At 47.0% G+C, this 23,985-nt stretch overlaps 1 protein-coding gene across 1 annotated transcript in view; it reads left to right on the top strand.

Moving 5' to 3' along the window:
* Positions 1-12,216: 12,216 nt before the first annotated feature.
* MYO1H (myosin IH) overlaps positions 12,217-23,985 on the top strand; it is a 22,085-nt gene continuing 10,316 nt past the window's right edge. The window contains exons 1-15 of the mRNA XM_035891605.1: positions 12,217-12,369; positions 13,515-13,630; positions 14,588-14,786; positions 15,399-15,479; positions 15,924-16,103; positions 17,189-17,287; positions 17,621-17,734; positions 18,098-18,169; positions 18,791-18,910; positions 19,538-19,605; positions 19,945-20,050; positions 20,594-20,674; positions 22,073-22,164; positions 23,610-23,704; positions 23,928-23,974. Of these exons, the coding sequence (XP_035747498.1) occupies positions 12,244-12,369; positions 13,515-13,630; positions 14,588-14,786; positions 15,399-15,479; positions 15,924-16,103; positions 17,189-17,287; positions 17,621-17,734; positions 18,098-18,169; positions 18,791-18,910; positions 19,538-19,605; positions 19,945-20,050; positions 20,594-20,674; positions 22,073-22,164; positions 23,610-23,704; positions 23,928-23,974 (1,596 nt within the window). The 5' untranslated portion in view covers positions 12,217-12,243. The remainder of the gene's footprint in view (positions 12,370-13,514; positions 13,631-14,587; positions 14,787-15,398; positions 15,480-15,923; positions 16,104-17,188; positions 17,288-17,620; positions 17,735-18,097; positions 18,170-18,790; positions 18,911-19,537; positions 19,606-19,944; positions 20,051-20,593; positions 20,675-22,072; positions 22,165-23,609; positions 23,705-23,927; positions 23,975-23,985) is intronic.

Below are 23,985 nucleotides of genomic sequence, written 5' to 3'. Positions count from 1 at the left end.
GCAGCTGCCCCGCCGTGCTCGGGTTGGGAAGGGTTAGAGCCGAGGAGGGATTCACGTCGTGTCGCTCCTTTAAAATGGGCCCCTTCACTTACCTGTTTTCCCTATTTTCACAGATTTTCCCTGTTTCAGATGATTGGGTTTCCCCTCTGTCAGCCATTCCATAGCTTTTTAACCATAAGAGCAAACAGCTGGGTCACCTCTGCTCCCAGCCCAGCCCTTGTATGCTTGGAGGAGGCAGTTTTGGTTTTTTGGAAGGGGTGTGTGTGTGGGAGGTTTCCTTTTTTCTCTTTCCTGCTCGGCTTGCATTAGGCGACCTTCTTGGAGCAGCGTGGAAGAAGCAGGTATAAGTTCTGGAGCTTTTTGTAAGGTTTTTATCTCTTTAAAATGAGAATTTCTGGCTAAATGAGGGGGGGTAACTGTCTTGGCAAACCAGGGTCTGCCTTGCAGACTGTGGCCAGCAATGATTTCCCCCCTTCTCAAAGAAGGGTTTCTGGGATGTTTTGGAGAGACTGGCACGACCGAGGGAGGAGGGAAGGAGCTGACTTTCACCTGCTTGGAGAAGGGAGGGGTGGTTTTTGGATCAGTGGGGAAGGGGGCTTGCAACACGTGCACCGCAGTGCCTGGGCGCTCGAGTATGCTGGAGGAGCCTTGGTTGTTATCTAAAACCCAAATCCAGGATAACTGCCCTTTGGTGACCCCAAGCGGGGGGGGATCCTGCTGCATGCAGAATGTTGGAGCACCCCTGCTCCCCTTTTGTACTTGCTATGGGGTAAAAATACCTTGGATGCTCTAAGGGCATCACTGTGCTGCTTCCTTTTACTTCTTCTCCATCCCCATCTCTGTAACAAGTCAGCGCTCACCTTTTCTCTTGGTTTCAGAGCCGCAGGCAGCCATGGCAGTTCCTCACCTGACCAGACCCTTCCTATCCTCAAAAATAACTTTCGTGCACTGTGAAGTGTTGTGAGGGGTAGTAAAAGTCTTCTGAAGGTGACACCCGGTCTTTCCTTTACGTGCATTTCTCCTGGATTAAGCCCCACCACGCTGCTCACTGCTTAACGCCGTGGGTGGCTGTAACAAATCTGGGCTGGTAGCCCCCGCCAGGCTGGCTGGCTGGTGGGGTGTGAGAGGTTCTCCTGGGGCTTCAGCTGGTGCCTTCCAGAAGGAAGTGTTTATCTGCCCTGTTGATAATGTCGTCGTCGTGCTTGACTTCTGAATTTAAATGCTTGTTAGCAAAGTGCTTTGTGTGCAAGGGGGTCCGGGAAAGCTAAAACAATGAGGAAGCTCTGATAAAGACGTTTGCTGCATCGATTTGATGGAGGTTTGCTATTTATTCCCAAGAACATGCCCTGCTTCCATTGTAGCCGCCTCTCCAGGCTCTGTTGAAATATTACACTTGCTGGTAAATCTGCTGCTGGATAATGAGTCTGTGCTCGCAGCACCCTCCAAGTTCCTCCTGCCCGCCCGCAAAACTGCGCTCTCGGCATCTGATGCTTCTTCAAGCCTGACAAACCAGGCCTGGAGCAAGCGCACGCTCCAAGTGACCGCGAGCGTGTGGGTGACCTTCGCTGTAATTCATGTGAACTCGACCTTGCGTTGCAGCCTCTGCAAGTTACTGTTCCGTGGTTGTTATCAAAGCAGCCCTTGATTTTTTTTTTTTTTTTTTTTTTGGGGGGGGGGGCATGACTCTGGTGCAGAGATAAAGGCTTTTGCTATGGGAACTTGAGTTGTAATCTTGTTTTAGACAGCAATTTGTTGTCCCAGGCATCGTTCATCTTGCCTGCTTTCAGTTTCGACGCTGACTTGTCGCCTCCCTCCAGAGCGGTGATTGCCCAGGCCGGCTTCTCTGTGCTTTCTGATGCCCGAAGGGTTTTATCGTCAGGGGTTCTGTTGGAACGCTCCTATGGGAGATGTGATACCAGCACTTATTTTATCCATGGCCTTCTCCCTGTGTCCTGAAGCGCATGTTTGGGTGCAGTTTTCCTCTGGTTCTCTCTTCTGACTGTCTTGAAGACTTTCCCCTGTAACGTTGTGCCTGCTTTGCAAATGCCATGATGGCGTGCTCACTCATCTTCCAGTAAAACTTAGCGTGGGTTGAGGACCAGCTTTTGCTGGTTTTATTTTTTTTTTTTTTCTCTCTGGAATTTTAGCTTAAGAATTAAGGTTTGTGATTGTGAAAACCAGAGCGTTCAAACAGTGAAAGGGGGACAAGGTACCTTCTGGTTTTCTGTGTTTCTGCATGGCTGGGGTAGATGTGGAGCCCGGCCGGTGGGTTGGACCCCCTGCCTGCAGCATGGAGCAGTTGCTCTGCCTCCCTGCCTTATGCCAAGTGGGAATAACGATGTGCTTGCTGTGCGCAGCCTGAGTCCGGGTTGAGACTAGACAAGCAATGATTGTAAATACAGAAAATACAGAGGGACTGCAACCTAATCCAGGCAGAGGAAATACCTGTGTCATCTCTCCTGTAGCTTGGGGAGGGGGGGGGGGGGTTGGAGGAAGTGGCCCTGTCCTGCTGTGCGTTCTCTGCAGTTATGGGAGCAAAATCAAGGTCAACACAGAGGGCATCTTAGCAAGGTCTCTCTTTCTGTTCATCTGCAAGACTTGAGAATGCATGAACTTACTGTTGTTTAATGCTGTTCTCCCCGTAATGTATGGACTGTCAGATATCTGAGGGCTGTCCTTCTCCTTCCTACAAGCTGAATGAAACTACTCCCCCTTATTTCCAGAAGCTTTAACTCTGAGTGTTACCTTTCCAGCTGGAAACCCTGTGCTCTGTTAGCTAGGGAATGCATTTTATGGGGCTTATCAGTAGTTCGTGCTTTCTAATAAGATGTCCTGTTCTGCAATGAATAAAAGATTCAGGATTCGGTAAGGAGCTGCCTCGTGTCCAGCAGCTGTAAATCCAAGCACGTCGGTGCTGAAGGAGAACTCTGGCATTTATATCTAAAAAGCAATGACTGAGAGCAAGAGCATGCAGGTAGCGTCTCTGTTCCGGCTTGGCAGGATTTGTAGCTTGTTTTTTGTTTTTATAGGCTGAAATTTCCCAAGTGCAGTGCGATTGCTGTTGCTTTCCTCGCGGAGCAAGCTAGCGAGGCTGGGGTGCAGGGGCAAACGGGGAGTCTCAGGCAGCACCTCCACTGCGTGCAGAACAAGCTGCTAAAGCAAAAGGATCTTGCCCAGCAGTTGTTACAGGTTTGGCAATTTAAAAAGGTATAAAGAAGCATTTTACGCTATAGATCAGGTGCCTGACAGTGCTGTGACCTGGGAGCACTGGGGCAAACTGGAATCCCAGAGGTGAACTGGGAATTTTGGGGCAGGAAGGGCAGTTTTTCCTAACCTGGTCCAGAAGAGCAGGCTTACTGGCACCAACCCAAAATTGGAGCTGCTCATATTAACCTGACAGGCGATTGTTTTATTGAAGCTGACGTGCTGAATGGGACTCTCTTTAATGATATTCTTTACCTGTCTCATTGTGTTAAAGTGGGGAAAGGGGAAGGGGGGGGGCGGGGAAGAGGAGCGAGCAGGGTGAGTGATGGCAGGTGGAACCAAACATCAGCACCGGTTTCATGCCTTGAACCGCCCGGCGCAGCCGATGTAGACCCCGCGTAACAAGAAAGAGTTGCTAAGAACAAATCTCTATTGTTCCCCGTCATCTTTAAATGAGTGTCAAAGTAGGCAGGGGGGCTTTGACCGTTAACCGCACAATTTAGCCTGCCCGTTGTGTCCGGCAGCCCCCACCGCCTTGGAGTTTCTCGGATGAGAAAAGGCGGCCTCAGCCCCTTATAAATGGGCCAACTCTTCTCCTTTGTGTGCAGACTGCCCAGTGTGAAATCTGCAGTGACGTTAAATGTTTTCTAATGAATAATTACTGAAAGGAAATGGAGGAATATATGTGTAATGGATTGTAGCGCATTAAAATGTTTTATTTTGGGCACAAAAATGTTGTCCTTCACCAGCGCCGCGATTGTTTCAGGAAGCCTTTTGTGGGGGTTTGATTCTCAATGGATTATCTGTGAGCACTCGCATTTCAAATAGAAATCAAAAGGGTCCTTTGGCAAACGAATGTTTTTCAAAATGGCAGCCATGAAGCCCATTTAGTATTTAAAGTTTGGGTTTTAAAGAAATGTTTGAACTCTGGAGATTTTCTCACTTTTTTTCTTTCTTTTGATTTATGAAAGTGAAGTGGTTCACCTCGACCTCTCCTCTATTGAGAAAGACAGACAGTCACCCTTTAACAAGTCTATAGCAGACTATGCCCTGGAGACAGACAAGAGGCCTTAGGAACTGTTGGCGTTTCCCTAGGCTGTTGATTAACCTTAAACCCCTCTTATTCTGTATTCTTTTGAAAAGAAATTAGGTTACAATGTGTAAATTTTTCCGCAGTATAATTGTATTTATGAATTCTCTTGCCTTGAAAAGTGCGTACAGTAGTGCAAGACGGTGCAAGCTCCTCATTACAGACCCAAGACGTGGCTTTTCCACGGTGCTGCTGCTGCGTTTCCAAGTGCAGTCGACGTACAGCATTTCAGTTTCATTATAAATGTAAAAGAAGTTTCCAGAGATAGAGGGGCCAGTCTCACTGAAACGGCTAAAAATCGTTTCGTCTTTTTGGTGGCATTGCCTGCAATGGGATGACCATACCTTGGTCGCTTGGTGGAGATCTGGTCTGCTTTAATCTGTTTTATGTGTGGTTGTTGTTTATCTGAAAATCAACAGATTAATACAAGCCACACCGAAGTTTCCACAGTGGGAGGAAAGCATTTCTCTGTCGCCCTGGGCTTGCCGTTATTCTTGGGCGGTGACATGTTGCTCCAAGTCCTATGGCCAAGCACACAGCAGTACCAGCTCTCTGATGGTCACTGAGCCCGAGTTCTCTTTGAGGATGGAGGAATTGGGGTCCTGGCTCCTCCTGGAGCAGATACTGTGCAGGCAGCTGCTTGTAGTCCCTTCCAGCAGCCCTACAGCATTCTGCAATCTTGACCTTGAGGTCGTTGCCAGAGGTGAAGGAAGAGACGTGATTGCTGGGACCTGTCGGTGCTCTCCCGCTGACCTTGCTGAGCAGGCTCTTGCAGAATGTCGTTCTTTACCACTTTTGACGGTCAAGCGTTGTCACTGCCCTTTCGGGCAACTTCTCTTTGCCTTAGGTGGAGCAGAGCCCAAGGGGTTTCCCTGTTGTAATCCTTGCGGTGCCGCCATCCGGTTTTCAGGACTCTTAATGAGCAAATTCCTGTTGCGCATGAGGGGTGCAGGACTGGGTCAAGGAGCGCTGCCTCTTGCAGTAAATGAGTATTTCCAAAACAGAGCTCTGACGTCTCTAAAGAAATCTGTATTAGCAGCGTTGCTCCAAGTTCATCTGTCCTGAGCAGGCCTGGGACTCTTGTGTCTATTTTAAATCAGATGGCTCCAGAGATCCAGAAATCTGCTTACTGCACCACGTTCCTGTGGCACAAGTTTTATTTGCTTACATCTAGGGGGTGTAACAACAGAAGATCAGGCAAAAAGATTGTAAATGTTTGGCATTTTTTTGGCATTTAGCAGATTTCCTAGGATGGCAATGGGACACGGCGCTGAACAAATAGATGGAACTATTTGAGGATCTAATTGCGGAACTGGTTGAGGAACAAATAGATGGAACTGCTTTAGGATCGCCGTGTCCAGAATTGGATAAGGCTCTGAGTTCTGGAGGGGGTGGGAGCAGGAAGCTTTTTACGGAGATCGTAACCCAAGTGTGCTCTTGTCAGTAGGAATTGTCTTATCCGTTACTGAAAAATAATTCTGTTGGGAAACGGATGGTTCTATATAAACTGTCTGTTAAACAGGTGTTTCCTTCTGCTTCTCCATGGAAATATAAACCATTGGTGGTGGGGTTTTATGTCGTGAATATTGTTGTTCATCATCAGTGTTCATTAGCTGAAGATAAGTCAGAAATGCCACTCAGCTCCCCGGATCATACTGGGTGCCTGTTTTCCTCAATGACTGAGCCACGGGGTATGAAATCAAATTTTTAAGTGTTCCTGTGAGACCAAGCAAAGGTATTTTGGGCTGCGGGAAAGGTTCTTCCACTTCTGTAGACCCTGATCTCACTACGAGTCCCTTTAGAAGGACATCTTTGGTATTCAGTGAGGTTGGACTTGGGTGTGTTGCTTCTGAAATGTGGAGCTCTTTATAGGGTTGAAAGCATCACCGGGACGGATGGTTGAACAGAACTGAGAGGTTGCTTGCTGCTGCTCATGGATCGCTGGCTACCCGAACGGAGGGGGTTTGTTCTGTTGATGATTTGCTTATGCAGAGAAGCAATCACAGGAAAATATTTGTCATTGTTGTCTTTGACAGATGGGTGGAGGGGGAGAAAGAGCTGGCATCGTGTGGGAGGTGGCGGCAATCAGAGTCCAACCTGAGAAGTAATTTTGGGGGGAGAAACTGTCTGTTGCATATGAAAAAAGGGGATAATCCGTGGAAACGTCAACCTGCAAATTGAAATGGGTTTTGCAGTGACCTCTAGTGGGGAGCCAAGCCGGGAGATGCGGGACGGGAGTGAGGAGCCTGTTCAGGGGTGATGTATTTTGTACCTGGATTTGCTCAAATTACCCATCGGAAAGGTTGGAGTTCATCGCTTCGTTTTCAGACTCAGCCTTCACTCTTCTAGCAAGATTTTTAAATCTCACCAAGCAGTGCTGTCGGCATGAACCTCGTCACAGCATGAGCGCTGACAGCGTGTTTGATAATTCATTAAAGACGGAGGACGTTAGCATCTCTGCCCAAGGAGGGAGGCGAGCAAACAGCCTGACACATGATATTGGGTGTCAGTGGGCCTTAACTTCAGCCCTGTTAACTCTTTATGGAAGAAGAGCGGGTTGGAGGAGGAGTTGTCGGGAGATGGCACGCCACGGCTGGGGGGCCGGGTGAAGGAGGCACGCGTGAAATAAAAACACTTCTGACTCCTGAAACTAGGGTGGTGGTAAGGAAATCCAGCATCTCTGGCAGGTTGGGATGGTTTGGGGGTGCGTGGAGGATCCCTGAGAAGACTTTTCTGGGTTTTGTGGTGGGAATTGGTGGCCTTATGGGTGACCCCAATAAACCTGGAGTCTGGTGGCTTGCATGGCACTTTGCTACAGAGAAGGGTGCCCGCCTGACCAGGTGGGTAAGAGGCTACTTGAGATACGCTGGGTGAGATGGTGCCCGCCTGAGGTTGCTGCCTCACGTTTGTGTTTGCTCGGGTAGCATGGTTGGGTTGGGTTTTTCTAGCACTTCCAAAATAGCAGTGGCATCGTAACTGATCCTCCTCTTCCCCTATACCTTGATCTTGTCTGTCTATGGTGTTAGACCAAAGAAACAGCAACCGTTGTCTTTGGAGCCTGTTGAAAAATGAAGTTCTGAGCCCCTGGCAAAGATAAGTAATAATTTTGCAAAGTTTCTTTTTTTTTTTTTTTTTTTTTTTTTTTCAAGTTGTTTTTCGAACTGTTCCTTGCCAAGCCCTGTGTGTTTGTTACAAACTGGTACCAATATCAAAGAAACTCATCTGTGGCTTCTGACCTTAATTTAGGCCTTTTTCAAGAGCTGTGCATCTCATGCATTTGTGTTGTGATCCATTGCAGTTCCTTGTGGTTTCGATGTTGATAGACAAATCCCTGTGGGAAAAGAGAAAGCCCTCACTGTAGCGAGGGAGGGATTTTCTGATAGAGCTTGCATCTCAGTGGGTAAGAAAGAAAAATCTCCTGGCTCTTAAGTGATGAGGAAAGGAAAATAATCCCTTAGAAAGAGAGGTGTCTTACTGGGGTGACGTGCGCTGGGGAGTCCTGGAGGGGTATCTCTTACTGACGGTGATACTGGGTGAGCACAAAACTTCCCGTAAAATTCCAGGAATGGGGTGGGGGACAGGGTGGTAAACGGTACCGTGCTAATAAAATTGCCTGACCTCAGCCTCAGCAAAATACTGAGAAAATCTGAGCACAAAGTAGCCCAGAAAAGAGTTGGGGATTTTTGTCTAACAGGGAGCAGTGTCGCTTACCAATTAACATATGAGTGAGAGAACTGGGTTAAGGAAACCTGATCAGGTCGATGGCCACTGTGGTTTCAGGCTTATCCTTTCATGCTTCCCAGCTTGGAGCGAAGGTAAAAGTCTCTTGTCTAGCTTGTCCCGAGTGCGTTCTCAGAAGGGCAAATCCACCTTCAGTTGTTTATAGTCCATCTTTCTAGTAAACCAACAAACTCCAACCTTGTTGGGCAGCCACTCTGCTATGGCCAAGCTGGAGTGGGGGGGAAAGAGCATCCACTGTTTGGGGGGAAAATAAGGGGAAATAGTTCAGACTGTGATATGGCTTGTGTTCTGTACTGGGTTCAGTCTATCAATTTAAAGTTTTCAGCTGAAATTCTTTGTTTGGCCTAGTCCAGGGTATCTATAGAGCAAGGTGGGTTTCAGGCCATCATTATTTTGGTTATATTGGTGTATATTTGGTGTATATTTTGAAAGCAGAGCTGTTCACCTCTTCTCTTTGCTTGTAGTAATTCTGCCCAAAAATCCTACTTTACCCCGTGAGAAAAATCAGGTGATTTTTGTACTCAGACTGTCAAAAATAACCCAAAATAACTGACAGCTGAAAGAAAACAACGGTTGAGAAAGACGAGAGGCTTCAAATGCCATAAGCGCCAAAAGAGGTGGTACAGGACGCTCCATGCCCCTCCTGGGGGGTCCGTGAGCGTGTGGCACTTGGATGCCACAGGTGTGAGATACGGCAGAAATGTCCGGATAGGCCTAACTCAGGGTGTGGTAGCTTTGGTGTGGTGATGGTGGGCTGGCAGAGGAGGCGGCTGGCCCTGAGCGTTGGCCACGTGTGCCGGGGTGGGCGCCTTGGTGACTGGCTAAGGACAGGCACTGACCGCGCATGGAGCAGATGTTCCTGCAGCCGGGCCAAAGCCTCTGCTTTAAAAATGAATTTGCAATTAAATTCAAAGCCCTCTCTTACCTGGTAAGACTTAGATCAGTTTGAGAACTCATCCAACAGCCCTGGCTTCGTCGGTTGGATTGCTTTTAATTCTCTGTCACTGGATACTGATTTATTACAGCCTGAACGTGCTTGATTGGAGAGATGCGCGTCTTTACTGGTCTGGGGTGATGGTAAATGCCTTCTGTTCTCGACCCGGAGCTAACAAACAGCTGCTCTGCTCACTCTGATGGACACTGGTCCAGCTTGGTCAGGTCTGAAGAAGGTCGTGTGCCCTCCCAGCCCAGCTTGGCCCCGGTGATAGGGGCTGGGCTCCAGGCTCAGCTGCCCTTGTAGCAAGAGCAAGAAAGTCAAAGATGATTAAGACAAAAGTTTCCCCGCTAAATAGTGAAGAGAGTATTGGGGAAAAAGAAATAACAAATATCTGTCTCTAAACTCTAGCATTTCGTTTACGAAATGTGCACTCATGTTTGTTAGATAAAAATATCAACCTTGCAGCGACTTACGTGGAGCAAATAAAGTGTTTTTAGGGGGGGAAAAAACCCCACCGAGCTTTTGGTGACAAAATAATCTGTAGATTGCACTGCCAGATAGTACTGAATGCTACTCGGATGGGATAGACACCTAACAAAAGCGATCGCTCTGGTGATCTGCGCTATAGCTGCCTCTTCGTCTCATTTGCAATACAGCGAAGTTACAAGATTGCTGAAACGGTTTGCAGAATAGATTTTTGATTTGGGTGTTGCCATGGCAACTGTGCTCAGTGCAAAACCAGCCAGGACTGAGTGCTGTCATCCCCGTTAGTCCACAACAGCGGGACTGAAATGATTACTATTATCCCACTTACTACCACGCTCGGAAAAGCTGTTCCGTCAAGTCTTCCAATTATTTTTGCAAAGCAATAATAAACTTTTTGGGGGGATGTCACATCTACTGGGGTGACTGGTGGTGTGGGAACACCAGCACCAGCAAGTAGTGAGCTGGAGACTCGATTTAGAGGCAAGCGTTCAGGATGAAAGTGGTAATGACTGTGACTAACGGCTCGAATGTCTGTTAGGTTCTCAAAGTTTGTAGACTCTAATTAAATGTTTAATAGGAAAATGAATAGAGATTTCTTTTTTTTTTTTAATTCTTCCTTCCCCATGTTCCTCCTGACATAGGCAGTGGGGTCTGTAGAGGTCTGGGTTTGAGCAGTTAAGTCATCCTTTATAACGTCTTCCAAACCCATGGGACCTGAGCTAAGAACGAGCACAACAGATGGATAAGAGGGGGGAAAGGGGTGATTAATATCAAAAGGAAAAATTGTAGGTGTCTTTCTGGCAGGAGAAAGAAGTGGTCACCGTCACGTTGTGCCACGGCTCGGGAGAAGGGAGGAATGCTACAGCCTGGGGCTGGTACTGGTCAGCTGGATGTAAACGGCAAAAAAGTAATTCCTTGTACATGAAGCTAGTGCGGGTGTGATGGATTTATTTTTAAACTGTGATAGGATTTAAACTGTGTGCTTCCAGGATAACTTTCTCTCTGGAGTATTGCGGTAGTGTTACTGCTGGGTAGAAATCTCAAAGCTCAGATCACGCTCTCGGGGCGATAAACAGATGAATGTAAAGAACAGGCTGTACTAAAAATGAGATGAACATCAAAGTTCCTCTTTAAGAGCTGACTCTTCTGAGCTTCCCTCGGCCATAAAGAATATTGTGCGCTTGGGTCCTTTGCTCTTCCTTTTAGTGAAACCCTGCTTCTAAATCCGCCAAGCCCCGTGTCCAAAGTGCTGTTTTCTACCAGTGCTATGCAGGCTCGTCCCAAAAGCCCACCTCCAGAGCCAGGGTCTGCCAAAGCTTAGCAAAAACACTTTAGGCTGTGCCTATTTACAACCTGTACAGCTTCTGCTTTAAAAAAAAAGGGGGGGTGAGGGGGTAGGAATGTGATGTGGCACTGCATAAACAGGCCATCACTGTCCTCTTAACGCTTGTCCAAAATCTTACGCGTAATCTTCTTGAGCGGTGGAGCAGCAAAATGTAAAAAGCCAATGTCACGAAGGGTGCTTGGAGAACAGCAAAGGTGCTGGGCTTGCGTGCGCATCCCTGAGCCCGGGGAGCTGCCACGCGCCTTCCGCTGGCGGCTGCTCGCCCGGCGTCTCGCCCCTAACTTGCAAAGCCCGGGAACCTGGAAAGGTAAGCTGCTTCAAATGGATTAACTTCATTTTTGTCATAAGGGGAGCATTTTATGCGTCAGGGTAGGAATTTTTCTCTCCACTGTGTAATCCTGGTGTCTTTAACAAAAAAGAAAGAAACCCTGAAAGCACCGCTATGGCCCAGTTATTACTGTAGACAAATGGGATATTCTGTATTCTATTAGCTAGCATGAAATTATCAGCTTGATTTAATTAAATAAAAAGCGTATAATTTATTCTTATAGCCTGGGAAACAAGAGCTTGGTCCTCAGCAGTGAGTATTTTCAGTGTAAGGTCAACTTCCACAACCAAGAATGGGAAACTGTGTGCAAAAGAATTGGGTTTTGTCAGGGACGTCCTTTTTGCCTCTTTCAGCCTCTTCAGAACGGGGCGGTGTGTGCGAGAGTAAAGGTTTAGCTGTTTCTCAAAATCGCTGTTTGAGTTTTATCAGCTCAGTGGCCTGGCCGCTCCCTACCTGGGTCTTTCGCTGGCCTGTGGAGACATCTGCTGCCCAGCCCCGAGAGCTGACTTTGGTCTGCTCGCGGAAGGCACTAGGAGTAACGAAGCAATCTTGTGCAGAGTAGTACTGTAGAATTAAATTTTTTTTTTTCCCCAAAGGTCAAGTCAAATGCAGCCTTTTCTGGGGATTCTCCGTTTCTGCAGTTGTAGCTGGATAAAGTAGCTGCAGGTGGTGGTAGAAACTTGTAGGTTGTCTGGTAACTTCCACAGTTAACTTTGTGCTTGCAACTGCTTTGTCTCCACTGAGTTAATGGGGAGTCCCAGGCCGTCAGTGCACGCTCGGAGCTAGGTTTGTCTCCACCAACTGCTGTGTTAGTGAGGGCTGCCTGGAAACCTTGGTCTTCCTCTCAGATCACAGGAATGAGTCTCAACATCCTGACTGTAAAGAAATCGGAGTGCAAACTCTCGTGGTATGAAATTGCCGTCTTTGGGGAAGGTGTTAATAACAGCTTGGATAATAATCTTTTGGCATTACCTGTGCAAGGGTGATTTGGCCCTGGGGTACGAGGAGGGACTTAGCCAACCCTTAGGGTCCCTATCTGCTCTCTCCTAAATCTGTTTCATACAACCTTTGTGTTGCAGAAAGAAGAAGTGGAAGATAACGCTGACGCCAACATGGAAGGGGCTCTGATAGCCCGGGACAGAGTTGGGGTGCAGGACTTTGTGCTTCTGGACTCCCACACCAGTGAGACTGCTTTCCTGAACAACCTTCGCAAGCGATACCAGGAGAACCTCATCTATGTAAGTGCTGGTGGTGTGGATTCACATAGCCTAGAGCAGGTGAAATGTCTCCACGTGTGGCACATACATATGTGTGTATATATATGTGTATATATAAATTGTTGCCCATCTAGATGGGATGCAGACTAAAACTGCAGGGGCAGCAGGTGCCATCGATACAGAGAATACTCTCCCAGCTTTGGTTTCACTGTGCTCTGAGACACATTGCTAGGTGTTTGTAGTACCCAGCAGAGCGATCGCCCGGTAGCAGTCGGTCTACTTTAGCTAATGAAAATAATAGTCCCAGTCTGCTCTGAGTTGCCTTGCAAAGATCCAAACAATATGCAGTAGATAGCGTTTCACTTTCCGATTCCCTTGCTCACTTTGAAGGCAAGGCAGCGCCGAGTGTGGTATCGTCTGACTTGTACGAGAAGTGCTGGGTACTTCACAGTGCAAATTAAGATGACTTCAGCTCTGTCCGTTTTCTCAGCTGCCCCAAGGTTATACATGGCCTGACAGCAGTGGCAAAGAGTGTCTAAATATGCCCTTTGTCAAATGGGGGCTGATATTCATATAGCACTGATGGAAAGAATTGCAAAGAAGGTAGAACAGGGCATTTTGATCTGCTGAAAATGTACACAAATAAGGGAAAATGTGTCCTGAAATGTGTTATCTGATGGCCTTTCATGGTCAAGCAGGGATTTGCTCTGTTGAACAGCTATCCGTGGGGTAGACATCCCGCTTGGCTTTCCTTCACAGCATTAATTATTGGTCATTTTGCAGAGATCTTTTGTGAAACAGAACTGGGAAGGTAAATGAATTATTATGTTAACTTTAAGTAGGAAAAAAAGATCCCATAAGCATCATGAGATATCAAGACCTTGTATATGAAAATGAAGGTTCAAAGCTTGCTGTCGCTGTTCAACTCCAAAAACCTACCCAGTTAAGAGTGAAGAAGTTGGTATTGGTTTGAAATAGTCATGCCTGTGGATGGGGGGGGTGTGGGGGGGTGTTGTGGGTTTTTTCTTCTCTCATAACAATCTCTGTACCATCTCTCCCAGTTGTTCTTGTATAATGTCCTGATGTACTTGACTCCTTCTTTGGGAGCTGCCATTGCGGTGGTGGAACAGGGTTTCCCACCTGTGTGCATCCTTTCCTCCCTGCAGACATACATTGGTACTCTTCTTGTATCTGTCAACCCTTACAAAGAGCTGGATATCTACACTGTGACACAGATGCAGCTTTATCGAGGGGTGAACTTTTTTGAACTGCCACCACATCTGTAAGTAGAACCCTTAGGATTGATGTTTATAAGTTGGGTTTGCTCTGTAACGCTGCGTACTAGCAACAAGGATGTGTACCCACAGTTGCTAGGTCTGGGGAATGCAGACGTTCTTATCTTCCTGTAGGCAAGAATGGATTTGGTTCAGTCTTCTAGCGGACTGTGAGAATAAAAGGGGAACAAAAGGATTGCAGAGTGATGTTGGGGAAACTGAAGAGTTATCTTAAAGGCCACTGTCCAGGCTAGTTCTCGGTGCGTCCTCCTTGCTACGCATGGTCTAGTCACACTGCTGCCTGATGGCGTCCATGTGCAAGTCAACATCTGTTCCCTCAGTTGTCCAAGATGCTCTGGTCATCTTGTCTTCTCCTCTGAGGCCCTGTGCCAGTGCAGGTGACCACAGGACTAGCACGGTGCTGATGCACAGGCTCTGCCTGGACTTCCCAAGAGGGGAAGAAACCTGAACTTCCAAACTCTGAGCTGGAATTTTTTTGGTGGTCGGAAGTTGTTGGGTGGCTTGCCAAGTTGGTTTTTCTTCTTTCTTTTCCTTCCTTAAGTGGCATGTCGGTGAAGGCTCCACTGCTGGTCATCTCTGTATCTGTCTCTATCAGCAGAAGTGGAGATCTTCCCATTACTGGAATCAGAACTGGCTCCTTTGCTTTGGAAGAGGAGGTCCTTGCTGTGTATAAACTCTATTCCCCAGGAATATATGCACCCTGTATAAGTCCAACAGCAACAGTGGGAAAAAGAATAAGCTCTGTCTGTCCCTCCAATACAGACAAGGTTTCTACTATGAGACCTCGCGTCACTCGCGTTTTGAGCTGTGCTTTCCCACCATGTACAATACTTGTAATGTTAGACAAGGAGTTAGTACTTCTGAAAAACCTTTGATCCTCTGCCTCCTGTTGCCATTACTAATGGATGCTTCTCCTCTGAATGCTTCTTGTGATCCCTGTTCAGATATGCCATAGCTGACAACGCCTACCGAGTGATGTGCAGCGAGTACAACAACCATTTCATCCTCATCTCTGGGGAGAGTGGAGCTGGGAAGACCGAAGCATCCAAGAAGATCTTGCAATATTACGCAGTAACCTGTCCGACTACGGAGCAGCTGCAGATCGTCCGTGACCGTCTGCTGCTTTCCAATCCAGTTCTGGAGGTAAAAACTAAATAACGGTACAAAATGCAGAAGAGTTGGTGTTGATGGCCTTGCTCCACAAGACTTTGATGCGAGTCTACACACCTGCACCCAGGAATGGCCTCCTGGTTTATGTGATTTTTGCGCCTGCATACGCTAACGTGAATAATAACGTACATTTGGCCCCTCAGCAGCACAACCTCTGAAAGAAAGCTTGGGACTTAATATCACTTAATGTTTAGAAACTTAAACCTGGGTTTTATAGTGGAGGACAGCTGAAACCTGGAAGTACCAGGAAACTGTACAGCATACAACAGCTCTTTGTGGCTTCAGTTATAGATTGTACAAGAGCGAGCGAAAATTTGTTGAACAGAATTCCACATTAAAGCTAGGGAATTATATCCATTTAAAATCATAGAATTGTTTAGGTTGGAAAAGACCTTTAAGAGTATTGAGTCCAGCTATAAACCTAACACTGCCAAGTCCACTGAGTTTGTATTTCTTTAATCCCCCTAAATTCAGCAGTAGGACTCGGCTGATGCAGCAAGTCTTCATTTCTGGAGCTTTGTCCTACCCTGGATGTCAGATTCTCGGGGAGATGGGAAGTGACTCAATCTATCTGTTTATCCATAGGCATTTGGAAACGCGAAAACTCTGCGTAATGACAACTCGAGTAGATTTGGGAAATACATGGATATTCAATTTGATTTTAAGGTGAGAACAAACTTAATGGACCGCTATTAAAACAAGCTGTATCAGTGAACCTCTTGGGGACACTTCCCAGGCAGCACAGGATTTATTAAGACTTACGCTGCAGATGTCTGACCCTATTTTTACAGGCATTGCATTTTGCAAGTAAAGTGACTAATTATAAGTCCTGCAAGCTTCCTACGTTACTGGCAATGCTGCCAGCGCTCAGTAGAAACCCAATATAAATTGTTGTAAAGCACAAGGAGTTACGCTAAAAGGGCAGCAGGCTCGTTAGATACAGCTTGTGCTGTGGTGGGATACTAACTCTTAAACACAAGATGGCAGATAAGTAACAGCAGAAACCGGCTTCTCCTGACACTGCCGCTTACTCCTGGGTGTGGGGGAACAGCCATTGTGATGCTGTTGTTTATACCTGTTGGTGTTGACCTGACTGCTTTGTTCTGCCAGGGAGCTCCAGTGGGAGGGCACATCCTCAGTTACCTAATTGAGAAATCCCGAGTTGTCCATCAAAACCACGGAGAAAGGAATTTCCATATTTTCTACCAGTTATTGGAGGGCGGAGACAAGGATCTTCTCTGCTGGCTTGGGCTGGAGCGCAACCCCCAAAAGTACACGTATCTCATCCAGGTCGGTGAGAGCTCGTCCCTCTCTCTGTATCTTACATCTGGAATTGTAGGGATTGCAAATGCAGCTTCCCCTGGTTATGAAGGGCGCTGCTGAGAGCCGTGTGTCGCGTTACAGCGAAACTCGCAGGCAGGTTGGTTGCAAACGTATTTGTTCTGGGGTTGTCAGGCACCATTCTACCCTGGGTGCTTTTGTAGCAGGAATTTTTCCAGCTGTTATGGCCTAAGGATGCACATGATAAGTGGCTTATAAGGGATAATATCTCTCATCAGATCAGCTGGTAGAGTTGGGGGACAGAAACAAGCTTTTGGGCAACACGTCCCAGTTGACAGCAAGGCCATCGGAATCTTAAAAAGTCACTTTCACCAGGTCTCTTATAACTATGTATTGCCCCTGTTCTGGGTGTGCGAATGGCGTACTGCTGCTATCCCGTCCGTACTGCTGCTGTGAGAATGTAAACGCCCTTAGCAAATGTCACCAAACCCTCCGATGACCCTGGGCCCTCTGGTATGGTCAAGACGCTTCTGGATTCATTGAGAAGAGTGGCGTGAGCAACGGAACAGTAGAGTCTGCGAGTTATACTTTGTGTAAAGGCATCTCTTCTAACGCCCCTGTGTCAGGACCTGGTGTAAAATGAGTTTTGCGGGGTTTGCGGACTTCATATGATAGAGATCCATAGGTATGGTCATGCAGTACGCAGCTCGCATCGTGGTAGCGCGCTGTTTCCTTTCTTCCCTGGTAGTGAAGAATGCTCGGGCAGAAGGTATTGGCTATGACCATAAGAACAGAAGGTGGCTCTAAGCTCAAGCTCTTCACAAGACTCAGCCATTTTTTGGTAACTGCTACCCAAGCTCAATGCTTTAAATTATCTGAAGCTTTAAGTAGAAGCTGAAAGATTTGCTCCAACGAGCCCCTTTCAGGATTGGCAGGAGTGAAATAAGCTTGCCAGCTAATTGTAGACGGCATCGATACAGGCCGAGGGAACTGGAAATGAAAGCAGTATGCCCAGTCATATGCTGTGTTTGTTGCTGATAATACCATTGCTCTGCCGATAAGTTGTACTAATTCATCTTTCTTTTACCATATAGGGTCGATGTGCCAAAGTGTTTTCTATTAATGACAAGAATGACTGGAAAATAGTCCGCAAAGCTTTTTCTATCATTGACTTTACTGAAAAAGACATAGAGGTATGAGTGTTAAAAGGGACTGAGCCTACCAAAGGGAATTTAAGTAAGGAGTGCGCTGCTCTCTTTCCTTGAAAGCGATGGGAGCAGTTTGGCTTGGGAGAGGTGCTACGGATGGGGTAGGACATCATTTGAGGGGGATCGAGGGGGGCAGAGAGCTCTATCACTTGGTAGAGCGTGATGGCTACTGGAGGTAGCAGATCTCTGAAGCAGGTTTTCGGACTCGCCTCCTTCAGCCTAGCCAATATTCCGCTTAGTAGCGTGTGTGGCAAAGGTTAGTACCACCCCCTGGAGCTGTGGGAACCCCTTTTCCGATGGTATCTCTCTTGTTCTTAGCACCTCCTTGGAATCATTGCTAGTGTGCTGCACCTCGGGAACATTCAGTTTGAAGAAGATAGCAATGGACATGCCATCATTCGCGATGGTACGCAGATCAAATGGATTTCAAAGGTACTTCTTCTGAGATGGTGTCAGTGTTGCAAGTGCTATGAAGAAAGCCTTAACCTTGCTGTGTTTTCCCCTTAAGGTTGAAAACATCTGTTCCCAAAAGCCAAGGGATTGCTATATAAACACCCAGCTCTTTGTTATCAACTGTCTTGAGTTGTAGGGCCCCATTTCTCTGTAGCACATCTCAAACGTCCTTACTTACCGTTGCTCAGAGACGAGTACGCCCCAGATCTACCAAGGCTGGCATCCCCCTGGAATGAATGGGAATGGGCTGCGGGGTTGGGCCCTACAGATCACACCATGCTGCTTATTTAAGAAGCCTCCTGCTGGCCGTACTCTGAGCACAAACTATTTATTTTTGCGCAGCTCCTGGGCGTGCACTTGTCCATTCTGCAGGAAGCTCTTACCCATCGGAAGATTGAAGCCAGATCCGAAGAGGTACGGGTTAGTCCTATGAGAGCCCCCCCAACTGGCGGTGGTGACAGACAAGCTCTGTTCTGAGCAGCATTACAGTAAAACCACATCAGTCTGGCTGCCTCTCTCCTTTCTTCCAGCCTGAGACGTTAAACTAAACCTTATTCCCACTATTGTAGTTCTACTGCTGAATGAGGTGGGAACGGTTAAAAAGCCAGGACCAGGGGCTTTCAGGCAGCCCTGTGTCTGAGGGCAATAATTTCCTTTTATTCCATCCCTGGAGTGCTTCCTGGGAAACTGGGCCGCATAAACAAAGAAAAGCACTGGGAAAAACTGTTCTTTGAGCATCTTGTACCAAGTTTAATAGAATAAAACTAAAAGGAAGTCAGAAAACTTCTCCCCACTTACCTAAATCAGTGCTCTCCAAAGTGTAGTATCGCCGTCCCGCTGGTGTGTGGCTGTACACCGGACTGAAACGATGCTGACGATAGATAAATCTGTAGCCAGCCACGGTTCAGATAGGCTGAGCCCTGCGCGACATGGCTGGTTCCCCACGCCACAAATGTGAACTAACTGGCTTTGCAGAAGTTTGCTCTGATCGTCTGTGGCGGTGATCATCTCCGGCATATCTTTCTTTATTTTTAGGTCCTAAGCCCCTTGAACGTGGATCTGGCGTTCTATGCCCGGGATGCAATGGCGAAGGCGATTTACGGACGAACTTTCACTTGGCTAGTCAACAAAATTAATGGCTCCCTAGCCAACAAGGTTGGTTTCTTGGCTGGTGTCCTCCTAGGCACTGAGAGCTCCTAACACACTGAACAGAGTTTCTCCAGTGAGACCCTACAGCGCTCATCTCCAAATATCTTGGGTGCTTGGGAATTGATGTAGGGGCATTCCATAGCACTGAGCTGGAAAGCTGTGTGGAAGGAAGTCTGTTAAATAGATTTAGCAGTTCGTTACCAGCTTTAAAGTGGCTACTCCTTTGGCATGTGCCAGACTCTTCTCAGTGGTGCCCAGCACCAGGACAAGGGGCAATGGGCACAAACTGAAGCATAAGAGGTTTCAATTGAACATGCAGAAGAACTTCTTTACTTTGAGGGTGACCGAGCCCTGGCCCAGGCTGCCCAAGGGTGTGGTGTCTCCTTCTCTGGAGGTATTCAAAGCCCACCTGGACGATGTCCTGTGCAACCTGTTCTGGGTGACCCTGCTTGAGCAGGGGAGTTGGACTGGGTGAGCTCCAGAGGGCCCTTCCAACCCCTGCCATTCTGGGATTCTGGTATACAAAGCTCTCAAAGAGAAAGTTTAAAATTTAGGTGGAGAAACCAACATGAAACAGGCAGGGAAGAAGCATCAGCTGCAGCAGCAATCACAGAGCAGTGGTGTCTTTAACAGGACTCAACTCGGAAAACAGTTATTGGCCTGCTGGATATCTATGGTTTCGAAGTGCTGGACACAAACAGGTAACAGCAGCTCCTGAGGAGGCACGGGGCAATGCCTTCTGCTGGTGGGGCATGCGCTGAAGTCCTACATGGCTTCTTGTGTGGACGCTTATCCCAACGAGGCAAGCTACAGGGGACTGCAAAACCTGAGCGTGCTGGGTTGGCCAAACCCCCTGGTAAAAGCTTTGGCTTGGGCTGCTTGCCTGGATCTGAGCCATTGGACCAACGGTGTGGGAGGAATGTATGGGTTTGATTGGTACAGAAGTGGGCTGTCTAGCTGGAAAACTGGAGGTAGTGGTGGGAGAAGTAAAACTGTTCATGCCATAAATAAAAACTAATGCTCATTTAACTACTCCGAAGCTTTGAGCAGTTCTGCATTAATTACTGCAACGAGAAGCTCCAGCAGCTGTTGATTGAGATGACCTTGAAAGCGGAGCAGGAGGAATATGAACTGGAAGGAATTGAGGTAACTTATTATTTTTCCCCCCTCCCTTTTTTCTTTGAACTGCCATTACACTGAATGCTTTTGATCACTAGTGAAGAAATCTGCTTTTTTCTTTTTTTTTTTTTTTTTTGGTTTTTTTGTTTGCACTGTTCATGTGGGAAGGATAAGATAGTCATGGGTCTCATTCTGTAACCCTCTTTGCAGAGCAGTTTAGCCTAGACCGAATTTGCACCATCTAAGAAAGGAGCAGGACATTCCCCCAAACTCAAAAGGTCAGCAATGACAATGTCCCTGTAGAAATGAGAACCTCCAGCAGTGTAGGACACCAGATGGAGTGCGTTAACACAGAGGACAAGAGGATGGTCTGGGCTGCAGAAAGCAGGAGGACTGGAGGGTGGGGTGATGGCTCAATGTGCTGTCAGCGTTTCTCCAGCAGCTCGGTTGGTCCAAATTTACAGCTCTGATCTTTACTGGGATCGAAGCCTGGTTACAAAGAACTTTGAAACTGCAAGGAAAAGACCTGCCTCTAAAACTTCTCTTCCCTTCCCCCTCCTTTCTTTCCAGTGGGAACCAATTCCGTATTTTAACAACAAGATCATCTGTGACCTGGTTGAGCAGAAGCACAAAGGAATAATCTCCATTCTGGTAAGCACAGAGTTTGTACTACTTCAATTAAAATGCATGCCTGTGCCCTATTGCAATGGTCCCTAATCATATTTTTTCCTCTAATTATGCGACGGGTCTGCGTTACTCAGAATGTAAACAAATAGACCTTGTAAACAAAGGCCCAGAGGATCTGCTCACTAGGGAGCTGTGTGTTTTAAAGGCGGTCCACTGCTTCCACAGCAACTCTGAGTACTTGAGAAGGCAGACCCACGCCATTCTTCCCATGCTTGGCTGGAGACACTGAGACCTAGAAGGACGCTACCTGCAGCAACCTGGCTGGCTGTAGCCAGGAACAGGGATGGGACCCAGGCTCCTTCCGAGTACCCTTAGGGAGACTGCAGAACACCAGGAATGCTTCTCCGTAGCCACCTAAGGCAGACATCCAGGCTCTCATAACGATGAAAGAGGACAATTTGTCCTGTCTGCCTGCTTACATGACTTGCTAGCCTTGATGTCTGATGCTTCAGAAGGGCTCAGCTAGGAGAGAAACCAGAGAGCTGCCTACCTCCTCCTGAGCTGTAGGTCTTCCTCTTGTTTCCTTGCCCTTGAGTTGTTACTGCTCCTAAAATACTGATCTGAGAAGATCCCCTTTGTGCCTTCCTAGGGATGGCAGGAGAAATGGGAGAGGCTGAAGGCAGCTCCCTCCAGAGCCTTTAGCAAGGAGCTTGTTCAGAGCACACAAGCTAACTCCCGTGACGATACTTTCTTGAATGCAAACCCTAATTAGTAAGAAATTGTCTAACACTCCTGTAAGAGACTTGTAGCCAAACTTGAAGTTGAGCTGTCCCTTGCTGCCATCGCTGACACGTCCACAAAGCTGAGAATTTTTATCACCTCGGTACAGGAGGCAGAGGATTAGTACATTGTAATTCAGAGAAGGTGCTGCTGAAGCTCAGCAGGAGCTTCACATTGCAACGGATTGCCCTTTCAAGTAGGGCTTTTCTACCCGTACAGCTGGGGGAGCAGGAGGAGTTGTGTTTCTTGGGTTAGAAAAAAGTATTCTGTAAGCTTGTCCTCCCCCTCCAACTCTGATTCATCCAGACCAAGAGTCCTTCAGGTCCTCCTGGATTTTGGTGTCTAGTGATGCCATCTTTCTCACTGTTTTTGTTTAAATGAACTACAAGTAATAAAGGATGAGGCAGGGCATTGCCAAATTTGGAAGAAAAAGCCAGATTTGAGTTAACTTGATTTATCTTGACAGTTCTACCGAAAACAGAACAATGAAGCTCTAAATTTGAAGTGTGTAACTGCTTGTATAAAATAGAGCTCAAGTTGTAACCAAGCTCTTTGGTTTTGCATAACAAAGTTGTACCCAATGTTAGCGAGGAGGCAGTAGCCTGTCCAGAGCAGCGTTTAATCTGGTATCTGCTGTCCCAGGATGAAGAATGCTTGCGACCCGGTGAAGCGACTGATTTGAGCTTCTTGGAAAAGCTGGAAGAGAAAGTAGGAGATCATGCCCACTTCGTGACGTATGCATTTACGCTCTGTATCCTATCGCAGAGGAAACTCTTCCCATCTCTTACCCATAACAGAGTATTGGGAAGGGAACAGTTTTTGCTTTGTACCAAAGAAAATCAAGCAGCCCATCCACTATCTAACATTGTCATGTGCTACGCTGGTAGAGTATGAACTGGGGTACTGGGAAGGTGGTGGTGGGGATTCCTGTCTCTTCATGAGCGTGATGCTGATCTTTGAGTACGGTTTCATTCTGCGCTAAAATTAGGGACTAAAGATTAGAAGGCTTTGGCCCATGTTTTAGCCCATGAAGGTTGGATGGCTTTGGCCATAGATGGCTTTGTCCCCCCATTGACTCCAGGGGAAGCTGAAGATGTTGCGGAGAGGAGCCTAATGCCCTAGGCTGTGGGGGGTGCATAAGTATTTAAGTCCACCTTGATACGCATGAGCTTTGAGGACGAAGAGGAAAGAAACGTGGTCCTGCTTTTTTTTTTCCTGCTGAAATCTCCCCGATGAGTGGCATTTTGGTTAATAATTTGTAGTATTTTCGGTTTTGGTGGCAGATGAATGCGTTGGCACTGGGCTGTTCTGGCAGTTCCCAGCAGAAGCCTTCCCCTACCGAAAGCCTGTGACAAGTCATCAATTCAGAGCCGTGCTGCTGAATTGTCACCGTTTCTACATCTCTGAAGTTCATCGCAGCCAAGTGGAAAATTTGTAGCCAACTTCCTTGTCACCACAATGTGCCTTAATACTGTTCTGCCTGATTAAAGGCTTTAAATAGAAGTGCTAGGGCTGCTTAAACGGGCTCTGTACTTGGCGATACTCTTGGAAGGGAACTTTGATGTACTAATGTGCTGTTGTGACACACAACTCTGCTCTTAGTGACTGCTTACAAAGCTGAAAATTAAACTGTTAAGTTGCTCTTTTTTTTCCTTTCCCACCCAGGAGCCCTTGCTTTCTAAAATTTCCCTGCTATTCTTGAACATTTGGATTCCTCCTTTGTATTTGGGTTCTTGCTCGAGGGCAAAATATCTTAAACAATTCGTTCCCCAGCCCCAGTTTTACTTTGACGTTGAGGAAGCTGGTGATCTTTTCCTCACGTAGGCAATGAGAATGTAATTTAAATTAACATTATGGGAAGAAATCTTGATACGTCTGGAAAGAGTAATCGTTGCCAAATGGCGACGGGTAGGTCGCAGCTCTCCTGAGGAGTTTGTGGTAGGTGGCTCCCGCTCTCTGCTGCTGGCTGTTCAGAATGGGCAGATAGACCCAAAATATTCTATGATTCTATGATAATTTGATTACGGGCCATACCTGTATACTCAGAGCCACGTCGATAAGGACAAACTTTAGATTTCCAGCTGTCTTACGCTGCTTTTTGCAGAGGTGACTCTACAAGCTGAGGAAATCTGTTTGCTGCTTTTTCTCTTGTTGGGTTTTTTTTTTCTTTCCCCTGCAGTCGCAAGCTCGCAGACCAGAAAACACGGAAATCCATCGACTGGGTGGACTTCCGCCTCCTTCACTACGCAGGAGAAGTCACCTACTGTGCCGTTGGTGAGTGTGAGCAAAGCGCCCGTCTAGAAGTTACCTGGGCTTTTAAGCCAACGTGGTAGGTGATGACAGGAAGATGAATTCCAAAATATCTGCCCTTGGAAGGTACCCTTACTTGGAAGTCTTAAGTGTGGATGCAGTGAGAATTTTGAGGATATAAATGTCCAGATTTTTTGCTTATGATGTGTAGCCTCCAAAAGAATTAAACCTTTTTTTTTTCCTTCAGGATTTCTGGAGAAGAATAACGATCTACTGTACAGAAACCTGAAAGAGGTAAGAACAAA

The sequence above is a fragment of the Egretta garzetta genome, unplaced genomic scaffold, assembly GCF_000687185.1.
Source record: "Egretta garzetta isolate BGI_Z169 unplaced genomic scaffold, ASM68718v1 scaffold330, whole genome shotgun sequence".
Lineage (NCBI taxonomy): Eukaryota > Metazoa > Chordata > Aves > Pelecaniformes > Ardeidae > Egretta > Egretta garzetta.
The sequence above is the reverse complement of the archived record's forward strand: the minus strand, read 5'-3'. Positions and strand labels throughout refer to the sequence as shown.